This window comes from Scleropages formosus, chromosome 13 (genome assembly GCF_900964775.1).
Source record: "Scleropages formosus chromosome 13, fSclFor1.1, whole genome shotgun sequence".
NCBI classification, from domain to species: domain Eukaryota; kingdom Metazoa; phylum Chordata; class Actinopteri; order Osteoglossiformes; family Osteoglossidae; genus Scleropages; species Scleropages formosus.
Genome location: NC_041818.1, coordinates 1,664,029 through 1,688,675, shown reverse-complemented (window position 1 = coordinate 1,688,675; position 24,647 = coordinate 1,664,029). Strand labels below are relative to the sequence as shown.

General features: G+C 40.8%; 1 protein-coding gene across 1 annotated transcript in view; it reads left to right on the top strand.

Moving 5' to 3' along the window:
* Positions 1-342: 342 nt before the first annotated feature.
* Positions 343-24,647, top strand: part of unc5a (unc-5 netrin receptor A) — a 217,989-nt gene continuing 193,684 nt past the window's right edge. The window contains exon 1 of the mRNA XM_018746522.2: positions 343-1,112. Within this exon, the coding sequence (XP_018602038.2) occupies positions 1,022-1,112 (91 nt within the window). The 5' untranslated portion in view covers positions 343-1,021. The remainder of the gene's footprint in view (positions 1,113-24,647) is intronic.

Genomic DNA, 24,647 nt, shown 5'->3' with positions numbered 1-24,647 from the left:
ACAATTCTAATATTATCACAGAAAAAAAAGACACCAGGAAACAATATACAAAACTAAAAATTTTGGAAACACGCTAAATTAAAAAAAAAAAAAAAAATCTCAAAATCAAAAACTGTCCTTCTGAAGAAAATTTATTTTTTTATTTATTTTCACATGAAGTTGACTGAAGAATTTCTCACAATAAAAGACAAGAGCAACAGATAGCTAGATAGCATAGACAGTACTGCTTCTAAGCAGTGTTGCATTAATAGATGCACATACACATAATCCTAAGTATTTAAGTCTGCAAATGCCACTATTGCACTTTATAATTTGTTATTGTCTTCATTTGACAGTGGCCAGTGATTGTCCCGAAGACTAACATAAGCATTTCTAGATGTATTATTTAACATGTTGATTAAGTAACTAAGCATTTCCGTAACTTCAGCTCTGGAGGGAAAATTCCCGGGCACCAAAAGGCCGCTGTTTAACGCAGCACTTGCTGCGAGTTCGGCATCTTGAGGTGATTCCGTTCCGCTAACGCTGCTCGCTCCACTCCGGGTTTTCCTCCTCCGTGCGCCTTACCTCTCCGCCCGACTCCTCGCTTCTGCATTGCTGTACTACAAGCAGATGTTCCTTCAGCAAAAAACCATAAGAAGATAAATAAGGAAAATAGTTGACGCGAAATTCTTGCTGCACAGAGGTGGTGTACAGCAACCAGGGCGCCCCTGACAGGACGAAGCAGACTTGTGCGTGCCCTCGGCGGGGGAGCGAGGCGGGCGGCGCGGCGACCCTCCTTTATTTACCACACCTGTGATGCGCTGTCTCTGAGCAACGAGGACGCGCGGCGCGGGCACCCATGGGCACGGGGCCGGAGCAGGAGCAGGGCGTCTGCTGAAAAGGACACTTTCACGCAGGGCTACTGAACCAGACGGAGCTACGTCGCAGCCGCGCTTGGACGTACGGAACAAACTGGCTAGTTGTCAAGGTTCATTTTAATTTTGCCGATCGCCCTCTTGAAAACTTCTCCGTCCTTATTACCATGCTGGTACATGTGGGTCGCCGTTCCGGCCAGAGCTGCGGAATACCGCTGCTGGGGAGCCTGCTTCTCGTGGCAACGTTTACCTGCGTCGGTAAGTTGCGCGTTGCGTGCTGCCAGCGGTGCCTCGCATCGGTCCTTAACGAGCCGATTTGTTAGACTGCAACGTGCCTGTCTTCGCGATCCCTATAGCTACTGAGCAGCGAGTGTGGTAAACCACACTTACATTACAACATGCACCTCTCCTCTGTGGAAAGTCACCCACAGTTTCTGTTTTTTCATTATCGTGTTAGGAAGATCATCCTTTGTTTGTTGCAATGAACCGTCGAACGGTGTCATTACGTCGGATCATCCATCGACAGGCAGCTTCAATGCACCATCACTTGACTTGGCTTTTTCTTAACCTTAAACACGCCGTTGTGCGGTTTTGTGTTACCGGAGAGGATGCGCACCGCGGGTCCTTCGTACCTTGTGCGCGCGTCATTGTTTCCGCGAGGAGACGCGCCACTCGGTGTGCGCGTCCATGATGCCGCGGACGCGCAAACACGTGTGTGTGTGTGTGTCGTGTGTCTCTGAAGTTCTCACTGGCCATCTGTAGCAGTCCGTCGACTGGAAAGAGAGGAAACAAACGACACGTACGAAAGGTGCCCAGAGCGCGCGATCCGACTCACCTGCGTTATAAGGCAGAATAACAGCGCGTCCCCGGGGAGCGAACCGTCAGCGTGCGTCCTCCATCCTCAGAAGAACAGCTCGGGTTCTGGGGAGCCAGGAGCTGGAGCTGGTCAATGGAGCGCGCGAGACGTGCGTCCAGCCCGTTAGGGAGCAGTCCTGCTGCATCTGCAGTATTTCTGACAGGTGGTGGTGGACCGACCGGTGGAGCTGATTCCCCCAAATCCCCCCATTTGCGAGCAAATGACAGAAAATGTATAAGGGAAGGCGATAGAAACCAATTAAAATCAGTCACACAACTAGGTTTTATGTGCTGAACTATGCGCAGCACTCCTGTTTTTACTTGCAGCATCATATGCTGACTCTGGCAGATATTCTGGGTTGGTATAGTGGTCCATCATAGAACTAATACATTCCCCTGTGACAGCACTCTTTGCAGTGAAGTCATCCTTTCGTCAGCAACAATAGAATTGAGGATATTTCCCCTTTTATTCTATGAGAATATAGAAATGCCTGATACTATTCTTCATGTTCTGTGCAACGGTCAAATTAGTGTTTGTTGTGCCGTCTGTTACAGCATTTAGTACAAATTTCTAAACAGTCACTTAGTTTTTGTAAGGTGTACGGTATGGCCCCATCCATAGTGCATACTTGAGTGTGCTCTGAGGACCCTGACTTGTGAGCATATTGGTGTGTAAGACCATTGTGTGTATAAGCGGGGGGGATGTGCAAATACTATCACATTCCTTGACAAAGCCCTCACATGCTTTTATGGAATATTTCATTAATGATTTCTCATGCATTTGTAGATAATCTTTACAAGCCTTAGTTAATATTTAATAGCACTAGTATTTAAAAAGTAAATAAACATTACAAATCATTAGGCAATAACACATGGATGCACTGTACGGTTTAGCCGAACATGTAGAGTGTGCTATGGTTGCAGTTGCACACCAGAGAAACATCTTCTATTTTAGGTCAGGTGAATGTACAGTCCTGCAAATCCATCCATACACTTTCTTAAAGGACGAAGTCTAATGCTGTGTTAGTTTCTAATGCAGATCATTTAAAATTGTCACATACAGTGGATCCTTTCCTGATCTTGTTATGATACCACAGTTGGAACATTTTTGTAATAAGATTATGGGCAAAATGCTTAGCAGAGGGATTATATGGTGGTTTTTCGGGATGGTTTTCTAGGAAAGGTATTGAGTATCTATCCAAACATTGCGCATGCAATTCTTAAAGACGTCGGGTGGAAACATTGTTGTCTTCATTATGCAATAGTCACTACTCATTTTGTAAGAGGAACAGGGCAGAATTATCCTTTTAGTAATTGTTAAGATAGCTGCTGGAAAACCGAGCACGATATATCAGAAATTTTACTGGGAGCCTGCAGGCTAATTTGTAAGGGCATTTTATTAGGGCATTACTGCTCTGAATCTGCATTTCACAGTGTTTTTGCGACTGCTTTGTCTTGTTATGGGCAGAGGGGTAAATTAAAGTAATTGGTAATTGCTGCTCTTGCCCCAGGACTGCTAAAATACAGAAGATGGATAGTGATTTTTTTTTTTTGTTACATTAATTAGAGGATAATTACAATTATTCTAAGATAAACAGTTGTTCTCTGGAGATGACATACTTTACTCTGACTAAACACAGCTTTCCGTTTTTGCCTCAGTTTGTATGTGCACAATTTATGGCTTTCTATTATATTTGTATACTGGTACACGTGAATACTGATGTTTACATAATCCACCAGATATTCTCTGTAAGTCATTATTTAACAATCTAAGTTATATCCCTTGAGCCTTTGTCATGCAGACTCTGATCTATAAATCACCCTTATTTTGTATACTTAAGTGGACAACTCCACCCAGTATAAAAGCTAACATTTGTAGCTTAGTAACTAAACAAGAATCAATGCTTTACCCATATATTTTCACTTTTTAGAGAGAAATACTGTAGAATTTGTATCGCTACGCATATACTGTTTAATGAAACGTAGTTATCAGTTAAATACACTCTTTCACATTTGTATGTACTTTACAATATCAGTTACTAGTGTTATCATTATGTACTGAAAATAATTGTTCACATTTTGCTTAACAAATCACAGCATGATATCATTATGAGCAGTACTTAACATCATTTAATCATCAAATACTTCAGACTGACAAAAAAAAACATTCAACTATTGTTCTTGCTGCTAGTAATTAATTGTAAGATGCAAAGTAATAGAGAACTCACAAGACAGTGGCTATAATGAGACTTTCTGGCATAGCTGGAGTATAATTCCAGTGTTATCAGGTTATTTGCCTTCTCACTTAAGATGAGAACTACTGAATTAAGACCACAAACTGTATTTGGAACATAAAGGGAAAGTGCTGACTTAGCATTCATAAGTATCAAAGCCTACTTGGTTTTAAACGGGGAAGTATTTTAGCTGAAAAATGAAGACTTAAAAAATAATCCTGTCATTTTGCATTAGAGCGAGTCGAAGCCGCTCTGAAACACTCCTAGCACTCCACCAGCGCTCTACACCGGGGCCTTGGCTTCCCACTGAAGACGAACTGCAGCTACTTTGTATCTGCTCTTCCCAGTGTCTGTATATCATGTGCATATACAACAGTACACATTCATATTACATAAGAATTTACATTAAACCATGCCATCATAGGTGAGGTGAATGTTCATCACTGAAATGGAGAGTATACACCCATGGCACCAAAGAGCCCAACATGCATATGCACAGCTATGATTTTGCCCATTTATTTGCTGAAAAAATAATCACTAGAGCTTCGGCAATAACCGGAAGCAGTGTGGTTCCTTTGACCTGGCACTGGAACAGAGACCAAGTAGCAGCCACAAACCCTTGGTATCATGTTCTACAAGGTAAGGGGATGCAGTTTGACTGTGCTCCATCGCTTTTGCTGGCATCACGTTGCCAAGGGCCCAGCCAGACTTGACACTCGGATATGAACCGTGTGGAACGGTGTGCCTGGCCTGGTGCCGTCACTTCAGTGTATGGCTTGTCTCTGTTAAACTGCACCACCAGAGTTGTACTTGGACCAGGCAACTGCATTTTTCCTTTTTTTTCATATGCTGAGTCACATAAGATTAAAACGAGAGAAAGGAAATTTGGAATTAACATAATTTATTGGGAAAATTGCTTCCTAGATTAAAGAATTTAAAACCACAGCTTGCAGGCAAATTATCACTACGTATTCATAAGGCAAGGCGATATTAAATTAATTAAAAAAAAAAAAAAAAAAAAGAATCAGATTTTCCCCTCTCACCGCCCAGTTCTGAACGATGACTTCAAATGTTGCATACAGAAAAGAGCTTTGCAATGAGCGAAGCGAGACTTTACATAACATTATTGTCTCTCCTCACTCGTGGTACCCAGTCAGTGAATTAGCATGATGTGCAAGTGGAGAGAGCGTGCTGATGGGAATTATATTACGAAGCAAAAAAGGAAAAAATAAAGAAGAAACAAAAGTTTATTTTCTCTGGAGATCAAGCTGTGATATAGGACTTTTGAGTAAAAAGTAACAGGTAATGTTCAGACTGAGCACGAATGATCGAGAATTGTCATTTACAAATTTCACACATTAAAGTTTCATTATTCAGGCCTGCTATTTTGCTTATTATTGTAATATGTGTATATACATATTTATTTAATGTCATGCTACTACAACTACCAAAATATGCTTTTAAATATTTGTTTTCCAAACTGTTTGTAATCTTGTTTCCAAAAAGTACTTTTTGAGTATGAACAAGTAATGGGGAAAATAAGCTACACATTTTATATGGGAATAAAACATGTTGGAGTTTATATAAAAAAGGTTTATGCTCAGAATAAGTAGGTGCTGGTCAGCAGAACAGCACAGGCAAAGGGGAAAGAGGAGTGGCGGAAAGGATGACTGTAAGAGGCATCTTTAGCTGTGCTGTTTCATCCAGGAGTCAGAAAGAGCTTTTGTGCAGCACTAAATCTGTCAAAATGTTCCCTTTTGTGTAGATTACCCCTATTTCCAGGAATATGGCTGTCATGCTGGTGTCAAGTGGTTCAGGCTGTGATTTAACATGCTGTGAGGAAATGCTGCTATTGGCTGGGACCCGGCAGGCCTGGCTCTGGAGCCCCATGGTCGACCCCTGCAGGTAGACCTTGTAAGAATGACGCACCGTACTGTATGCGAGCACTCAGAAGTGGGTTATACTTACATCCTGTATGGTAGGGTACCATATGCAGGAATGGTACTGTATCATGCATACAGTGTAAAAGGATGGTGCCCACTTCGTTGTGCACAGAATAAATTTGCTAGAATATGGTTGATTCCTGGAGAGTTAAACCAGCTCTACAGGGAGTTCTCTTGGAACAGGCCAGGACCATACAAACTCTTGTGGAGTTCCTTCATCTGTCAGTTTAACTGTGTGCTTTTGATTCCTGCACAGTTCTGCAAAATAATTTATGTATTGGCAGAAATGGTTTCTGTGTATGGATTGACAGAGGTGCTACACTTCAGGATTCCAGCTCTCACTCAATATTTCCACATCATGCACTATACTAGTGTACATGGGAACAAAAATACAGTGATCTGCTGTTAAAGCAAGTAGGATAATATTCAATTCATTTGCTGAGATGGTCTTTGCAGCCACTTCCATACTAACATTTATGGATGATGTGAAGCCCATCCTTTGTGGTAACCCATGTTTTTTTTTTTTTTTTAAAAAAAAAAAAAAAAAAAATTCCACTCAAACTCCTTGAGTGAATAATGGCCTTGATAATGAATTATGATGGAAACAGCGCAATGGAATTTCGGAATCCACTGCTGCATGATCAAAAAGTCTTCCCTTTAATTGACACACATGATTTGGTAAAGCTGCGATAATGAGAATGTTAAAAAGGACATGAAAGGAGAAAAATGAGAGCCTTTCATTCATATAATTTATCATCAGCTATGATTGAGTTTTGCAAGTATTTCTTCCATCAGAGGTACGCTGATTGCGAATTGACACGGTGTGTTATTTCGGATACCACATAGCTGCAGTATGTATAACTGATTACTGCTGAAACTACATTGTCAAAGGGCGCCAACAATCACTGTACGTGAAGAGCTTTATTGTTTCAGTTTTTTTTCTAACTCTGTGATACACAAACATGTTGGATATGTATATTTCATACAAACCTGTGACCAAACCAAGTGTCGCCCTTTGAAAGATGTAAAGTGTTCAGAGTGATACTGGTGCCGGATTTTACTCAGCAATGCTATTTCTTCCCGTTGTAGACACAGTTACCTGAATGTAGGCCACCACACCTGGTGTTGCAGGTGTGAACCACCAACAAATGAAAAAGTCCATCCGAGAAACTGCAGGACTTGGACCCATGAAGTCTGAATTTGGCACTCCTGAGCCATGCATCAGTTTCTTAGCCGGAAAGTAGGATTACGTCCACACTGAAATGATATCTATCAGTGCAGCTTTAGTGTGTAAGACTAAAACGTTGTGAAGACAGAAGACGGACCCCTTTAAAAAAAAAAAAAAAAAAAAAAAAAAAAGGGGGGGGGGGGATGCAAGAAGGGATCGATACAAAGAAAATCAATTTAGGAACACACTGCTTTCTTTTTTCCTTCATATCTATGAGATCACACCCAGCTTGCCTTATGAAAGCCACAAATCTGCCCTGCTTTCCTGTGATCAATAGGCCTCTTTAAATGGTTAATTGGCCGTCAGTCTTTTGACAGCGAAATCCGTATAAAACGAGAGGTGTTGAATCTTAACTTATTGTTGAGCTCCATGGATGCTCGAGTATCCTGTTGCTGGGTCCTTGTGGGCTTCTAAGTGAGGGTGCGGCAGAGCGGCCAGAACGTCGAACATCTGCACGTAACAATCAGTGTCACTTCAACGTCAATGCAAGTTGTCCCACTAGGGGGCAGTATATGTGGCTCTTCCTGTGTTTGGGCACTGGTGTGTGATTTGTATATTTACTCATGCATATGCACCTCTTCCTCTGCAACAAAGGGAATTTTAAATTTTTTTTTTTTTTTTTTTTTTTTCCTTATTTCTTATATTGGCCCTTGAAGGAATCAAGTGTCCTTCCAACCACAGATGCATTTGTTGGTCTAGAAAGACCCAGTAATTAAACACACAAGCAAATAAAATGCTCTTATGTTGGTTTTCTAAATCTTCACAGGGCTTTTCTCTTTAGCCTGTATGAGATGTCAGTGCAACATGTCTCACACACACACACACACACACACACACACACACACACACACACACACACACACACACACACACACACACACACACACACACACACACACACACACACACACACACACACACAGAGAGAGAGAGTCTGAAACTGCTTGTCCCAAGCAGGGTTGCAGTAAACCGGAGCCTAACCCAGCAATACAAGGCCCAAGGCTGGAGGGGGAGGGGACACACCCAGGACAGGACGTTAGTCTGTTGCAAGGCACCCCAAGCAGTACTCGAACCCCAGACCCACCAGAGAGCAGAACCTGGGCAAACCCACTGCTCCACCGCGCCCCCCGATGCAAAGAAACAGTTACATAAATAATTAAAATCTGCTCAGAATTCCTGTAGTTTAAATGAATGAATGAAAATTAAATTTTATTTGGACTTGGTTGCACAGCAAACAACAATCATGGCCAAAAAGGTAGGAGGTGATGAAATAGATGTTAAATTTAACACAAGATGTGGAGAAGTACAGTACGGAGTAATGTTCAAATAGTTCATCAGCTTTTCTTCTTTTTTGAACTAAGACGGGAAGGCTGGGTGAAGGGATAGGGTGGTGGGCTTTCATAAGGGTGTTTTTGTTGTGTGGTGTTGAAACAAAGCCTCTAATGGGCCACCGAAGGGGGTCCTGCTGATGTTGAAGGAGTGATCCTCGCTGACCTTCCCTTATTATATTTGTCTACCCGGGCTCCTAAGCTCAATGCAAGCAATTCGGGCACGTCAGCACGGCCCAGTGTCTCAGTGCCCAGCTGCCCCAAATGATGGCAAATGTGAGAGTGGAATGCAAAACAGCTGGCTGCCAGCTTACATTTATTTATTTATTTATTTATTTATTTATTTATTTATTTTTGGGGAGGGGGGGGGAAATCCTCTTACTGTCATTTAAGACTCCATCTGTCAGTCTGTGAGTATTGGGGGATTCAGCATTTCTTTCTGTTAATTTTTATTGCAGTTTGATTAATATAAAGCTGATTAAATGCAAGGCAACTTTTGTTGAAATTGTCGACTGATGACCAGAATCCGATCGCTGTAGATTTTAATTCACGGCATTTCTCAACTGCACAAGAATAGCTTTTTGGGAGTCTTTGTTATTTTTCTGTCAAGACTGATGAGATGATCAGCATATAATGAGAGAATTTGCATGCTATCTGTTGATTTCATCTAGATCATTTTCAGATTGTTTCATTTGAGACCATTTTACTCCAATGTGCAGTTTGCTCAGAGGAAAGGAATCTTTGTGTCACCCATTTTCTGTTCCATAGGTGGCTGCACGTTCAATAGGGCAGGTGCGTATTAATACCGTAGTACAGAAGAGCAGTCAGAGAGTGAACCACTGATGTCGACTGCTAGTTCCTCTTCGGCCATGTGCCCATGACCCTACCGTCAGCTTGTCACAACTAAGTGCGTATGAAAACACAAGTGGAGTGGGCCTTGTGCGGCACAATGGGCGTCATTGTGAGCCAAAAAGACCCTTCATTCACCTCACTTCACATCTCCAATATAAAGCTTTTTATATTTTCTGTGAAGCATAAACCTGCTCTCATTTTATAATTATACCACGGCATCCGGGTGTTTCTTTTCACTCATAGGAAAACAGATTAATACCATTTTAGAAACTTTTAATCCAGAGCCACTGCAAGATTTTGTGCCCCACTCTGAGCCTGGATTCTTTTGGCTCTCGCTTGTTGTCTTGTTACAAAGCTCGGGTTAAGTGCACTGAGAAATTGGGTTTCCGAATTACACACGCAGGGAAAGAGCTTTTCTTGGCAAGGACATCAGTTGTGCAAAGGCTGTGAAATAGATTTGAAATGTTATTACCACTCAATTAATCAAGCCTGGATTTTTAAAATCTAATCTTTGCATAAATGAGATCTGATACTGTGCTTTGTGATGTCTTCTGAAGAGCAGCGGAACAGCTTGTTGTGTGTTGCCTGAACCAAAAAAAAACTTACCAATAGTACTAAAATGAGTTGTACATAAATATTTTGGGGGTGAATTAATCTTAATTGAGCACTGAGAGGTTATGCCCCCCTCCCCACAGTCCTGGAAACATACTTTGTGAAGAAAATGCAGAATTAGTGCCTTTATTTATTTACAGACCTCATATTTTTATGCAATACATACCCCTAAATGTCTGTCTGTCTGCTGTAAACTGTTGGATGCGCTACAATTCCTGAATAGTAAAGAGGCAGCATACACGTTAAATCTTTTTTTAACGTACAGTTGATTTATTACAGATTTCCAGATGAAACACAAGGTCTGTTTATTCAGAAAAAATACTGCACTGTGTAGATTATTGTAGAAGGAGCACATTTATCATAGAAGGGAGTGCTGGAGATTTTTCAGGCTCCAAACCTCGATTTGCATTTTCTTGGATAGTCATTTAACAATCCCTGAGCTCGTGGTTGTTTGTTAAATTGCAGTCGTGAGTTCTGCTTTGAGTTTTTTTTAAAATCTGACTCCAGCTCATTTAACCTTTGATAAATGTACCGCTGCATTGTTGATGCCCCTGTGTGAGGCAAATGTTGGTGGTGACACTCAGAATTGATGAGGAGGAAATGTTGAATTGCATGTACACAAACAGCAGGAAATATGGCTGTACAGTAATGGTAATAAGAGAGGTATTGCTTTGTAACCATACCACACACATACTGTATGCGCCACCCATTCCAGTAGACATGAGCCAACAGCACTTAGCTGTTACTCAACACAGTGAGTTTTTTGCCAAGTCCTAATGGTAAAGTTTAACCTAGGGGCATCCCCACGCGCAACCTGCAAGAGCATTTGTAAGATGACTAACACACTGTGTACTGCAGCTTATGCATGCCATATACACCAAGGGCTTTTGAGTTGGTGCATAAAACCTTTGACTCCGGCTCCGGTACCCCAATAATTGCTTCCGACTCCACAGCACTGCTCAAAAGTTGCACGTTATTTTGGGGGTTGACTTATCTGGCGAATATAGGCCTAGACCTATATTACACCTCAGATTTTTGGGGGTCGATTTATATGCTGGCTCGACTTAATACGCCAGCTTATACCATACACTTAGTTGGGAGTCAGTACATTTTTAACAATTCCAGGAACCCAATAATTGCTTCTGAGTATGACTCCACAGTACTGATAAACACTATATATTTTATCACATTATTTTGCTGAATGTTACTATATCGGGGGGTGTGGTGGCACAGCGGATTTGACCGGGTCCTGCTCTCCAGTGGGTCTGGGGTTCAAGTCCCGCATGGGGTGCCTCGCGATGGACTGGCGTCCCGTCCTAGGTGTGTCCCCTCCCCCTCCAGCCTTGTGCCCTGTGTTGCCAGGTTAGGCTCCGGTTCACCATGACCCTGTTTGGGACAAGCGGTTTCAAACTGTGTGTGTGTGTGTGTGTGTGTGTGTGTGTGTGTGTGTTACTACATCAAAATGGGCATGCAGATGAACACACATTGCACATAAATACAGAGTATTAATGATTTCAGTATTAAAATTATTCAGGAAAGAATAATTGTTAATGATTGAGATTACAAACTAAGTATGTTGCTTACTGCTTTTTATGCAAGCCTTGAACCTGTTTACAATAATCATTGTGGGCTTTGGATAGAAAAGGTTTGGACTCACCTGGTCTAACACGTCATAGCTAATGGAGAAGAGAGCAAACGACCAGAATGATGGTGGTTTATGTTCACGCTGTGATGTTAAGGCGTCAGTGTAATCCTTGATGTACGTCGCTTTGGAGAAAAGTGTCTCCTAAATGAATAAATGTAAATGTAATCCGAGAAAGGAGTAGTGTGAACTGCTTGTGTCTGCACTGTGTGTTGCTGAGCGAAACGTGAAAAAGTCCCAGCTGAATGTTGACTTTTATATTTGACAGCAGCCATCTAATTTCTGTCATTATTCTGGTGTTTATGAAAAATGCAGCCCCTTCTGTCTTTTCAGTTGATGTTCGTGCATCAACAAACAAAGGTCTGACTCCTACTGTAATAAGGACATTGCAATAATTAGAAAAGCTTTGGGTAAGTAGGTTTAATTGATTTGATTAAATAATTAAGAGGCTGCAACACTTTTCCACCACAGCAGTTCTCTTTTCTTCCTATTTTTTTTTTTTATTTTAAACTCCCACATTCTATTGAATGTAAACTTGGCCAGTTGATTATGGTGAGTCACACTGTTTTCCTGTTATGTTTAAAAACAATGTGCATTGTGAATTGTACAGCACTTCAACATGCTGTACTGTGGTATCTCCTGAAAGGTCTTAAGTGAATCAGACAAACTTGTGTGGCTATAAAGGTGGACAGAAAAGAAGGCTTTACTAGTCCATTTTGCGTAAGTGTAATTATAGATATTCAGTGTGAAATTAGCTGTACTTACAGTGAGTGCACCTGCATTGTGACGGCTGTATTTCAAAAAAGAATAACGGAATAATTCAGTGAAAGTAGAAGCTGTATATTAATATGTATGCAGGCGATGGGGGATATGCCAGGTGCGCACAGAAGCCCACTGCCATGTCAGAATGGGGCAACAGAAAAATCCACAAGTTATACAGAAATGCATTTGTTCAGTCCTTTCATTGCAATATTTCCACAGAAAAATGCTAATTTAGGAGCACTTGTAACTAAAAGATAGCAAGTCTTGGTGTCCTCAGTTGAGATGCTGCACTTTATTAACCCAGTTATGTTTCCTGCACCATATTCATGTGGGCAAAAACACACTGGTGTGCAATTTACACTTCTGCATTTCCACCTTGATGTGTGTTTTCCCCCACAGGCTCTGCACTGACTCTTCAAGTGCTGAAGATCTTCGAAAACAGTTGTACATTTCAAACACCATTACTTTAATCAATAGTGTATATTAAAAGGAAGCAGCTGCCTTCAAATATAAACTGAAGATCTCTGAGAATCAAAAGGAGGCAAAGCAAAGGAAGAAATTCCGAGTTTGACTTCTTGCTTTCATTTCGTTTTCAATATTTACCTTACCTAAAACAACAAAACCTTATAATTATCTGTGCAGTGCTGGACAGCTGTTACAGAACAATGCTGAAAGTCCATTAAACTTTGATTTCAGCTGTATAGTAAGGGGGGGAAACAGCTGATTGATAGTCCGTCTTGTGTTACATGCGATGCGATTTTTGAAATCTGAATTTGTGAATTAAATGTTTGAGCACCATTAAGCTGACAGTGATGCCTGTCAATGGCTGTGTTACCCGTGCAGGTCAGCTTTCAGGAGAGGCTGTTTGAAATGTGAGAGGAAGCTGTCGGACAGTTACTTTCATTCCCCGCAGCGGCTTTTATAGCGAAGAACATGCAGTGACAGCAGGGCTGCACTCCTCATGTGCTGTATGCAGTGTGTACTATGTGTACTACCCTACGTTGACCTGAACTTGCACTACAGTGGGAACAGGATGTCCATGTGTGTGTGCGCGCACAGCTTCAGCATATATACTGATTGCCTGTGTTTTGAATGGTTGAGATATGACAATATAGTAATTACATGTTACACACATGTTGTGATACATTTGGATGCATCATCAGTAAGATAACCTGGGGTATCTGAGTGTTTTGGGTTTCCCCAAGGCCACCCAGTCAGCGTTGCTCAGACTGCAGCCTTTGACTGATAGGGTAAAAAAGACTTGGAAATTGAGTGAAAGACATTTGGTTCATTTTGAGGAGTTGGTATATGTATGGCCTGAGGTGTATGCCTTTGGTAACAGCAAAAACAAGCAAGTTGCTCTCACGTTAGCATTCTGCTCGTATGACCAGGATATTTGCTCAACATTTACACATTCTTAAATATTTTCTCACATGCTCACATTATGTTGAAAGGGTCGACTTTTCCAGTAATGCACAGACATGTTTCACTTAACAACGGGGATATGTTCTGAGAAATTCTTCATTAGGCGATTTCGTCGTTGTGAGAACACCATAGAGTGTACTTATACAAACCTAGATGGTATAGCCTCAATGCAATCAAGAGACATGGTAAACATGAGATTTATGATGCTGTTGTTGATGTAACACAGCATACTGTTTTACAGTAAACTTTTTTTAAAAAGTAGAAAGAGTACATGCTAAGGAAAAATACAGTATAGTCAATACATACAGTAACACAGGTGTTTATAATCGTTATCAAAAATTATGTACTGTACATAATTATGTGTGCTATACTTCTATATGAATGGTAGCTCGGTACATTTGCTTACAGCAGCACCACCACGAACAGGTAACACGTTGCGATACGACGTCGCTAGTCAATAAGAATTTTTCAGCTCCGTTATAATCTTATGGGACCACCATTGTATATGCGGCTGTATAATAATGTTCTGTACATACACGGTAATGGAGCGTTTTTTTGTTTTTTTTTTTAAATTTTTTTTAAAAGAACACCTCCTCCTTCCAGAACCATTGGACTTTGCTCAAATGGCTTTGTCCCCTCAAAAGTACTGTCTGAGCCATGTTTCATACTGCCTGCTATTGTTTTGTGACATTAGTCATATTTCAGTTCAAACTAAAGTCAGGCTCCTGTGAAACCTACAATAGAAGTTTGAATGACATTCAATTACTTTGAATAAATGCTCAGAAGTCCGATATTTTTTACGTCTTGGAAACTAATCCCCATCCCCCACCTCCACCAGATAGTTGAAAACTTTAAAGTTATTTGGCCACGTTTCAGCTAAGGGAGGTTTCCGTAGAGCAAGCAGGGAATTAAAGCCCTCCTATCTACTTTACACAGACTCACTCGCCGTCACTGTTATCGCTCTGTCCTGATTACGCCGCTATCCCTGCATGTTTCCTGTCTGACCGCAATTTATACAACAATAGCGTCTCACAAAGCCTGCCACCACCACTGCCAAAGGAGGACGTGCATGCTTAATGTGGGCCACGTCCTACACTGTTTTTGACAAGCGAAGCTGCCATTAAGGGCCGGATGGCACAGAATTACCCCCCCCCCCCAGGACAGAGAACAAAGGGGGTCCCTGGGAGTGCAACTTGTGTCCAGGGGCATTAGAGTAGACACGGGACGCTCACAGGGCTGCAGGCAGCCACGGCCTGTCACAAGGCATCAGCATCCACTGCTCCTCTGATTAATGGCACATCCAGATTGTGCAAAGTGGCAGAAAGGTTGTTTAAAGATGTGAATTAAGAATAAATAAAATCAAAATCCCCTCTCCATTAGACTTGAGGCTTTTTGTTCTGTTATTTTCTCTTCGGGGGGCGCGGTGGCGCAGTGGGTTGGACCAGGTCTTGCTCTCCAGTGGGTCTGGGGTTCGAGTCCCGCTTGGTGTGCCTTGCGATGGACTGGCGTCCCGTCCTGGGTGTGTCCCCTCCCCCTCCGGCCTTACGCCCTGTGTTGCCGGGTAGGCTCCGGTTCCCCGCAACCCCGTATGGGACAAGCGGTTTGGAAAATGTGTGTTTTCTCTTCCATTCTTAGCGATAGAGCTGTGACTTCCTGAAGGCACAGGCATAACAGTACTTTACTCATATCCAGAACCCTTTGAAATAAGGTGGCGATCCTGCCCAAATCAGAAGACAATATACAGAAAACTACACACACGCATGTACCGGCAGTCCCTGGATTACAAACGAGTTCTGTTCCTAAATTTGTCTTCAAGTTGGATATGTACGTAAGTTGGAACAGTTAGGTACAGTTCATGTCTAACGTCAGTTAGTCAAATGTTTGTCTTAGTACATAGTGTACCTTTCTATGCATTAAAAAAAGCATTAAATAAACACTTCCGGATACACCAAAACATCTTTAATATAACAATAAAGTAATAATAATGATAATACGTTGTAATGATAACAATAATAAATTTGACTATGTACAGTATTTATAATAAAGAGATAATAAATGTGTGCTACAGTATAATAGAGAGAGCGAGAATGTGTATGTAGGTATAAAACATTTTATAAAAAAAAAAAAACATTGTTTGCTTTTCCAATGTTTGTTGGCATTTCACCTTTTTCGGATTGCTTTATTATTTCCACTTTAGTTTCAGTCGTGATCGTTTTCCTTTGCTTTGATGCATCACCTTCGCTTGCATCACATTTACTTTACTTTGGTGCCATGGTTAGGAGGGTAAAAATAAAAATTACTACCAAATGCAGTAACACACACGAGATATTGTTAACAGCAGTGTGGTCCATGTCATACTGAGCTCGTGGTCGGGGACAGGTGTGGGTCGGTCGATGCAGAAACCTAGGTCTTGGGGAGAATCCGATGTTGTAGTCGAGGAGGCAGTGCAAGTATCAGGAGCCGTGGACGTCAGGAGCCGGAACAAGGGATTGAGGAGAACGCGGGACTTGGAAGGGTGGGTAGGTTGTAGTAAGCTCACTTGAGAGTGCTGGAGAGACGGGTTTCTCAAATGAGATTTATACCCCACTGCTCTGACTTCGGGCAGGTCGCGGGCATGACAGTCTGACTGTAAAGAACAAAGTCTTTGTCCTACCTCAGGTTCTTGCGCCCACGAGCCGATGAACCACTGTAGACGTGTAATGTTTTGATGCACGTCGCAAAGTAGCGCCCGTTTGTTATTACGAACAGTTGTATGTAATTCGAATTTTTAATACAGTAGGCTTTACGGAGGGTGGTTTGTAACTACGGGTTTGTGTAAGTCAGACGTTCGTAACCCAGGGACTGCCTGTATTTGAAAACATTCATCAATCACTTTCATACATGGAGAAACATTATTATATAATGAAATAGTCTTTTAAATATAAAAAAAGATGTATTTAATGAGAAAATGTTTGACTTATCGTACCATGCAGTGTGTACAACCTTGTTCTACTACTGTAGGATTTAGCTTCTTTTAATAAATGTGTCTTTACATTATAGGTAGCTTACTGTTTTCATCTTTTCTCATATTCTGCTGAATTGATTTTTCAGCCATGTTTTCTTTCCATTTTAAAATTCTCCACAGTTTTTAATGAAACATAAGGTCATTTATCAGGTCAGTATGTTTTCAGTATTATTGAAAGGTATTTTTCAGTTAGGTAAGATGCTTTTAAATGTTGGGTCTTTTTAACCATATGCATCTATAGACTTGCTTGATTCTTTGAATTAATAACCTGTCTGTTCAGTGTAAGACTATAAAACCTGCATTATTGTCCTTGTTGTCAAGGGTTTGTTTTCAATATGATACCCAGTTTAATAATTAAAATGTGAATAAACATTTAATGTCATCCAGAGTTTGATAGGCATCTGTCTCTTGTCATTCCTCTCACATTGCAATTTATCATTGCAACCATTTTGAGCTCAGATTTAAGGTTGTGTTTATGGATGGAAAAAGTAGGATGGGACCATACACATGATGAGGATGGAGTACCTATCCTAAGTACAGCATGGATGTGCTTCAGCCGTTGCCTTTATCACCATGCAGGTGTAGCTGGAAATGGTATGAATGCACAATACACAGACCATATGATCAGCTATGATGTCATGGTTCATGGACTAAGGCATGAATGGTTAACCTAAAACCACAGTAGCACAAACAGCATAGCAAGTATAGCTACAATTGTACTTATGTAAATGACTGCAGGACAATGATTAAAAAAAAAAAAAAGAGGATTAAAAAAACAGATAAATGCATTGAAAAAGCAGTTGATACGGAAACAGGTCACATAAAATAAAGTAGACATACCTGCGTTGTTTCGTTGAGTAATATTTTTTTAGATTTGTTTCTCCTTCTCCTTGTTCTGCACAAATGCTTACAAAATTAATTAATTTTTGGTTAAAATGAAACACTTCTGTTGAAGTGCTTTATGCAGCTAAAAATGTTGCGCTGTTTATCACTACTTGGAACGATGCATACATTAGAAGTGTCAGGTACCACTGTGACTAAGTATCCTGACCTGCCACCTCGTAGATCTCAGTACTACTACTGTTCCAGTACACTTGCACACACAAGAAACTTAAATGTCCAGCTGTATAAATACATATATAAAATTATATGTTGAAAACTACTTTAAACATTTCACCTTGGAGAAAAGTGTGAAATAAATTACAGGATATATATATATATATATATGAAATGCATACAGTATAGTATTTTCATCGCACACATTATGTATACCAATACATTTGTTATGTTGTGGTACAAGGGAAATCAGTCATAATAGTGTTTTTTTTTTTTTTTTTTTTTTTTGTCTTGGCTTTTCATAAACTCGCTGTCATTACAAAATATTAGATTAAATGCACAGAAACGCATATTTAATTCTGTATGAACCGCCCCACCGCATACTATTAATCACAATGAGTATATTATTACAAAGATCTTGTGTTTCAGACGAGCTCGATGGTAGATATTTTTATATATGTGAATGTGGCATCACAAGCAAACTTCACTGAAAGTAAGCAGAACATTATAGTTATTGTACAGCTGATGTCTGTCAATTGTCCTTATTGTACATACTGTAAATGCACAGGTTTGTGGACAGCTCTGTTGTCTGTGAATTCATTTAGCTCATGAAGAGATTTGAAGGGAAAAAAAAGCCTAAAAATGGCTATATGGTCCTGTTCCCTTGAAGAAAAGTTGGGATCATGTTGTTAAAGGTCACTGATATGGTCTGCTCAGGAGATGCATTCATCGTCCAGTCGGAGAGCACCCCTCTGGCCTCCGGACAAGATCTCACGGAGTGAAGCTTGGGGGGTCTGCCATACTCCAGCGGCGTCACATTGTGTTTGCTACTCTGTAACACGCCTATGTCATGACACGGATGTTGGAAAGGGCAAAAGGGATGAGGGAAGCAAGGGCAGGCAGCATCAGCAAGGATGCACATCATGCACCCCCTTCCTCGGGGAAACTATTGTGTGTACTTTGAACCGCGTGTCTGTCAAACTCTCAATGAGACCAAACGATTTGCTGTGCTCTACTCCTTACAGGTCAAAAGCAGTGTCCTTTTTTTCTTCTATTGCATTCACTGTGCTGCACTGCAGGCTACAGCGTTTTCCCTTTTTTTTCTGAAATGGGACGGCATCTACATTTTTTTTTTCTCTCCCATCTGTCTCTGAAATGTAACTGGTCATTAGCATTACATGTTTGTTTTTACTGCAGTTTGGGGAACATACTGTATGGCAAGTGTTGCTTGTCTGTTAAAAAGATTTTCCTTGCATTATTACTTTCTGTGAACTCAATATGTAAAACAGAAAATCGCCGAAGCTCCTACTCATGCAAATCCTGAGCTTTTTTCACACTCTCTCGCTCTCCCTCTCTCTCTCTCTGGCTAGTGGATTCGGAGGTGCTGTGCAACAGCTCTGTTTCACCCACTCACTTTCACAATTCTGCTTAGAATTCCATGGGTCTGCAGTACATTATAATATTCCACTGTGACACACTAACCAAGCTGCTTGATGGGTCTAAATCTGTGAAATTATCCTGTTAGGCTACCCTTACATGGGGTTTGAATTACCATTAGGCCTTATGGGGGAAACAATGTGTTTATGGATCCACAAAGTTGCACCTAAAAGCTCTAAAACAGCAGGATAAAGACATTTTAAGCAATAAAAGGATCACACCGGCACTTTTCACATTTTTGGACAATTATTGCCCAGTAGCCACTCATTTGCATTTGGAAACAGTTTAGCCACAGAACATGTAGGTCTGAGTGTCGTTTATAAAGTGTATTTGTCAGCAGCTGGGTTAACGACAACTTCTGTGTCAAGTAATTGTTTTGCTCTCAGAATTTTCTTACTTGTAATCAACATATTATTTATGTGCTATAGATATATTTTATTTTACAGATTATATGCATACTATAAATTGTCATCAGAGGGCCTTTCCTGGTGATACTAACTGGTGGAAGTGGCCTACCCCAAATGATCCTGTTGAAAAGGACACTGGGAGACCAGTGTGCTCTTTCTGATTCATTCTTTCAGGGAGCAGGACTGAGCACAGGTTGGAGGTGGATGCGGAATTGCTGCTTTAACTCGGGCCGTTTACACAAACGGTGACTGGTGAGGGATAACGGTGAGCACACAGGGAAGGTCTGTGAAGCAGATTCAAATAAAACAACTGTTGAGCAGTGTCTGTAAACTACTTTTTTAAAATAAGACTCAAGATGATCTCGTTTTATATAATTACCACTCTGCAACATTTTGCATTTCTGTTGTCTGTCCTTTGAGGCTCCTTTGTAAGAAGGCAATTTATTTTCCTTTTTTGGAAAATGGAAAATAAAAAACAAATCCTCAGAGTCCATGACATCTGTTTGATGGCCCCGAAAGCTCTTGTCCTCTTCTTGAAAACTCACTGCTGTGTACGCAGCTTTTTCCCTTCCCGCCTTGCGGGCAGTTTTGGCACAGCGCTTTTAGTCGTACCCCAACATCAGGGTCATCCATGCACCCCCCCCCCCCACCCCCCCACTACTCTAACACTGGGACATCAGAAGGGAGAACATACCGTTGTGTTTTATCATGGCAGACAAAGGGAAAATCAGACAATGAAATGTAATGACTATTTACCGGCTGTCTGTGTGGAGTGCCCTTCAGTGCAAACACTGCGTCAAGTGCCAAATTTAAAATGGAAATGTGGTGGAGCTGCTGATAATTAAACTACACTAGGAGAATAACCCTTAGCTCCTCCAAGCCATGCTTGACTGATTGGATGATAAATTTCCCCTTAATTCCCACTTCTTTCTCTGCAGCTCCAGATTCCTGCGGACCAGCGCAGGCTCCCTATCGCCTCATCTGTCACACCCTAAAAAAATAAATGATGATCACTATTGGCTTCCAGAATGTTGATACTTTGCTAAAGAGATAAGGCATTGTCTGTCAGACCCTTTACAACCTGTTTGTACTTCTGGCTTTTCAGCACTTTGTATTAGACCTCTTTAATCTTTTAAAAACACTTGTCGCCTTTTCTGGTTGGAGCCTTAATAAAGTGAGGCAGTGTGCCATCAGTGGAAACTCTTTAATGTTACATCCGCTTTTTTAATTGTTATATGCACACTTCAGTTTTTACTTAGAACCACGAATCAATGAGCTCTTGTTTAAATCCATGATCGTAACTTTATGAGTAGTGGTGCAAATTCTTAATTTAGCTTCTGTTGTTGATGGATGTTGCTTTGATTAGATCTTGAAATCTTATTAGGAAATACAGTATGTTAATATTTTTGAAGTGCAGTTACTGTATTTGGAATATAGCAGTAATATTGGGAAAAGAAGTTTTATTGCAACTGCTAGTTGTACTGGAAATGTAAAGCTGTATTGGGAATTTAAGTCAAAGTTATGGTAATGTCAGTTGCCTTGCAAAAGTGTCTGAAATCCTGTGGGCGAGCAACACATATGTGTGATCCTCTGATAAGGTCTGCAAGCCCCTGACTTCAAATCTTGGTGTGATGTCCTCAATTGATTCCCCCTAGCTGTATAAGTCCTTTGAATTGCAATATTTTCAAAGGGAAGTGATGGAAGACTTTCATTATAGTCATCATGGGGGGTGGCGTGGGCACTGATAAATAGGAAATGATCATGTCTGTCCTTTTCTTTCTTTCCATGTCATGACTCTAAGGGCTTATTTGGATGTGAGGGGAGCAAAACAAGAGCAGCACCCCTGCTGAGATGCAGTTATATTTTCCTGCCCGAAATGTAACCAATGCGAAAACCTCCCATTGACTCCAGGCCATCCCTTTGCCCCAGTAGACGCAGGGCCCAAGGAGCCGCAGCTCTCTGTTTTCCTCACTTGTGCAGTTTAGAAGCATCATCTTAAAATGTAAAATGTTCTCCTGTTTCATTAGCATTCAGTGGACATTCATAAGATTGATCATTTTGATCGCTTGTCAGTATTTATTTATTTTTTTTTCTTGTGTGTAGAAGTTCTTCAAATGTGATAGAACAGGATGTTCACCACTCCAATGAAATACCTGGACAAACATCTATAATAATAATAAGAATAATAATAATAATACATGTTAAATACGACTACACCTTGTAGCAGTGCACGACAATATTTTAAATTCAAATTAATTCAGCAAGGTCAGCAGCACTGCATTTTTGCACAATCCTAATGATTTCACTAGAGAATAGTATGCAGTACAGATTAATTACTCAGAAATGTATATAAACTTGCAAAAACTCCATTCTCAGCAAAAAAACTTGTAGAAATGCGTATCAAAGAAGGAAATCAAAAGGATGTTTTCCGTCCAGTTCATACTTGTGTTGCATTTCGTCAGGCTTCAAGCACATAATTTTTCCAGAGCTATGCATGGCTTTATACATTTCACCAGCTCTGCTTTTTTCAGATTTAGTTATGAAGCTGTTACTAACTTGTTTCATGTGTTTGCCATTTCCTGAATGGTTGCGATATATGCACGTTTCATTAGTAGAGCTGTGGCTCTGGAAAGGAGTGTCGCCCTAAAGACACATTGCAGTTAAATTGAGGTTTGCTGAAGCTCCAAAGTGCTGCTTGTCTCAGTGTGTAAAACAGCCTGTCACGCTGGTTTTTCACCATCGTTAAAATGAGGAATATCTTGCCCACCTGTGAAAGCTGTGGCAGCTAATATAGTATTTTGAGTGGTTATTTCGTAAAGTGCACCCATTCATACTGGGACTTAAGTTACCAACAAAAAAAGAATAACACTGACTTACAGGATATAATATTGTTTCAGCTGCATAATCACATGAGTCAGTTTTGTCCATCCGTTACCATTCACCATTTTTCCAGTGCAGGGTCACAGTGGTCTGGAGTCTGTCTCAGTATGCACGGGGCATGAGCCATGGTACATCCTGGATGCGATGCCAGTCAGTCTCAGGGCAGTCAAACACACCTATTTTCACACACACTACAGACAATTTAGAGTCACTAGTTTACCAGAAACACGTCTTTGGACTGTGGGAGTAACCCAGAGTACCAGGAGGAAACCCACACGAACAATGGGAGAACATGCAAACTCCACCCAAAAAGAGCCAGAGCCACCACCATGCTGCCCTCCTCTCGGCTACTGCACTTTAGTGTTATGACAGTTACATTTTCAAGTTTTCCACCATAACTGTGCTTTTTATGATATCTACACACATCGTATTGGTATTAGCCATGGTTCTTAGCAGTATTAGTGCAATAGCTTTGTTGAAATACATTTTTGATTAATCATAGTGCAAAGATTCAGCTGTTAAGAATGCTTGGAAATTGGGGTAACCTTGCACAAGCACCATTGGGTAATCCAGTGTGTATAAATAAATGACTGCCCTGATAAAAGCAGGTCTTTTATTTATTTAGGCCATGTGCTTCGTTGTGACTTCTGAGATCTGAATACTGAAGTCGGACAGCAGACTGATACCATTTGGTAACAGCATCCTTATACAGCAAATTCAGGTTTTAGAGGAGACACAACATCACAAAAAATAATTATAATAACTATTATTATTATTATATAGAAGGGTGATATGTTTATTTGATGTTTTTAATGCATATTTTTTAGATGTTTTATGCGTGTTTTACTCCTGCTCTGTGTCTTAATGCTCACCTTTTTTCGGATGCTCCAGAAAATCATTTGAGCATTTTGACTCATAGGTTAATGATTAAAAACAAAGTCTTTTTTAGACATCATAGAAGCAGTTTTATTGTATAATTATAAAAGGCACTCCACACTACAGCTTGCAGAAGGAGCCATTGTACGGCATCTTGTGGGTAAGACATGGGAGGTGCAGTTGCAACACATTGGTCTCTTTGCACTTGCTGCAGTGCAGGAGGGGAATGCCTTGTTGGCACGGGAGAGAGCTATGAGGAAAAGAGCAACCTTCTGCCCACCGTCCCCCTCAGGGGGTTTAATTCCTGGGTGCAAGGCTGGTATTTTACAAATGGCCTTCCAGAGTGCGGGGGAAGGAAAGCAGGCCCACACCTTGGAAAAATGCCATGCTTTTCCTCTTAAAGACATGATCATGGTCTAGTGCAACAATGACCTTTATCTGTGGCTCAGATGGAAGGCGATGCAACATGTGCGATCGACTGCAGTAAGTCCCCCAAATGTGTACACTGGCCAAATATAATGACATTTTTTTTTTCCTAAATATCTGAATATCATGGGTGAAAAAAATAACAGAAATGCCGCATGAAAAAGGAGTTTGAAGAAACTGAATTACAATGACAAACTGAGTTTCCAAAGACAACTCGTATTCTTTTGATTGCCACTTAGCTGTGTGTGTGTGTGTGTGTGTGTGTGTGTGTGTGTGTGTGTGTCGCTGTAAAAGAGCTTTGACAATTGGTACTTTAATATGTGAGTATTCAAAGCTTTGAATTAGCTAATGGACTTTCAAAGAGGTCAAATAGTTAGTGCTAGAATTGCAGGCACATCACTCACAAAACTGCTGAAATATTTAGCGTGTGAAGGGTAGGTAATAGCCTCAAAGGTAATGAGAGCATATGTCAAACATAGACAAACCTCATCGGCAAAGAGGAACAGTGGTCACAAGTCGAAGCTCACTGACAGGGACAGTCAGACCTTTCACAGGATAGTTAGTAAGTGCCCAAAAGGACAGCCTCAAAAATTACCAGAAAGCTGGATTGGCACCTATGTAACCCAGTCTCAACAAAAACTGTGTCTAATCACTAGATCTGAGCATCGCTGAACCTTTGTGGGAAGTTCTCGACTGTGTGAACAACATTCTTACCTCCTTCATCCTTCAAAAGAACTGGAGGCTTTTCTTCTTCAAAAACGATAGAATGTTCCTCTACGAATAGTTCAGGATGCGTATGACAGGATTCCAAGAAAGATTGAACCTG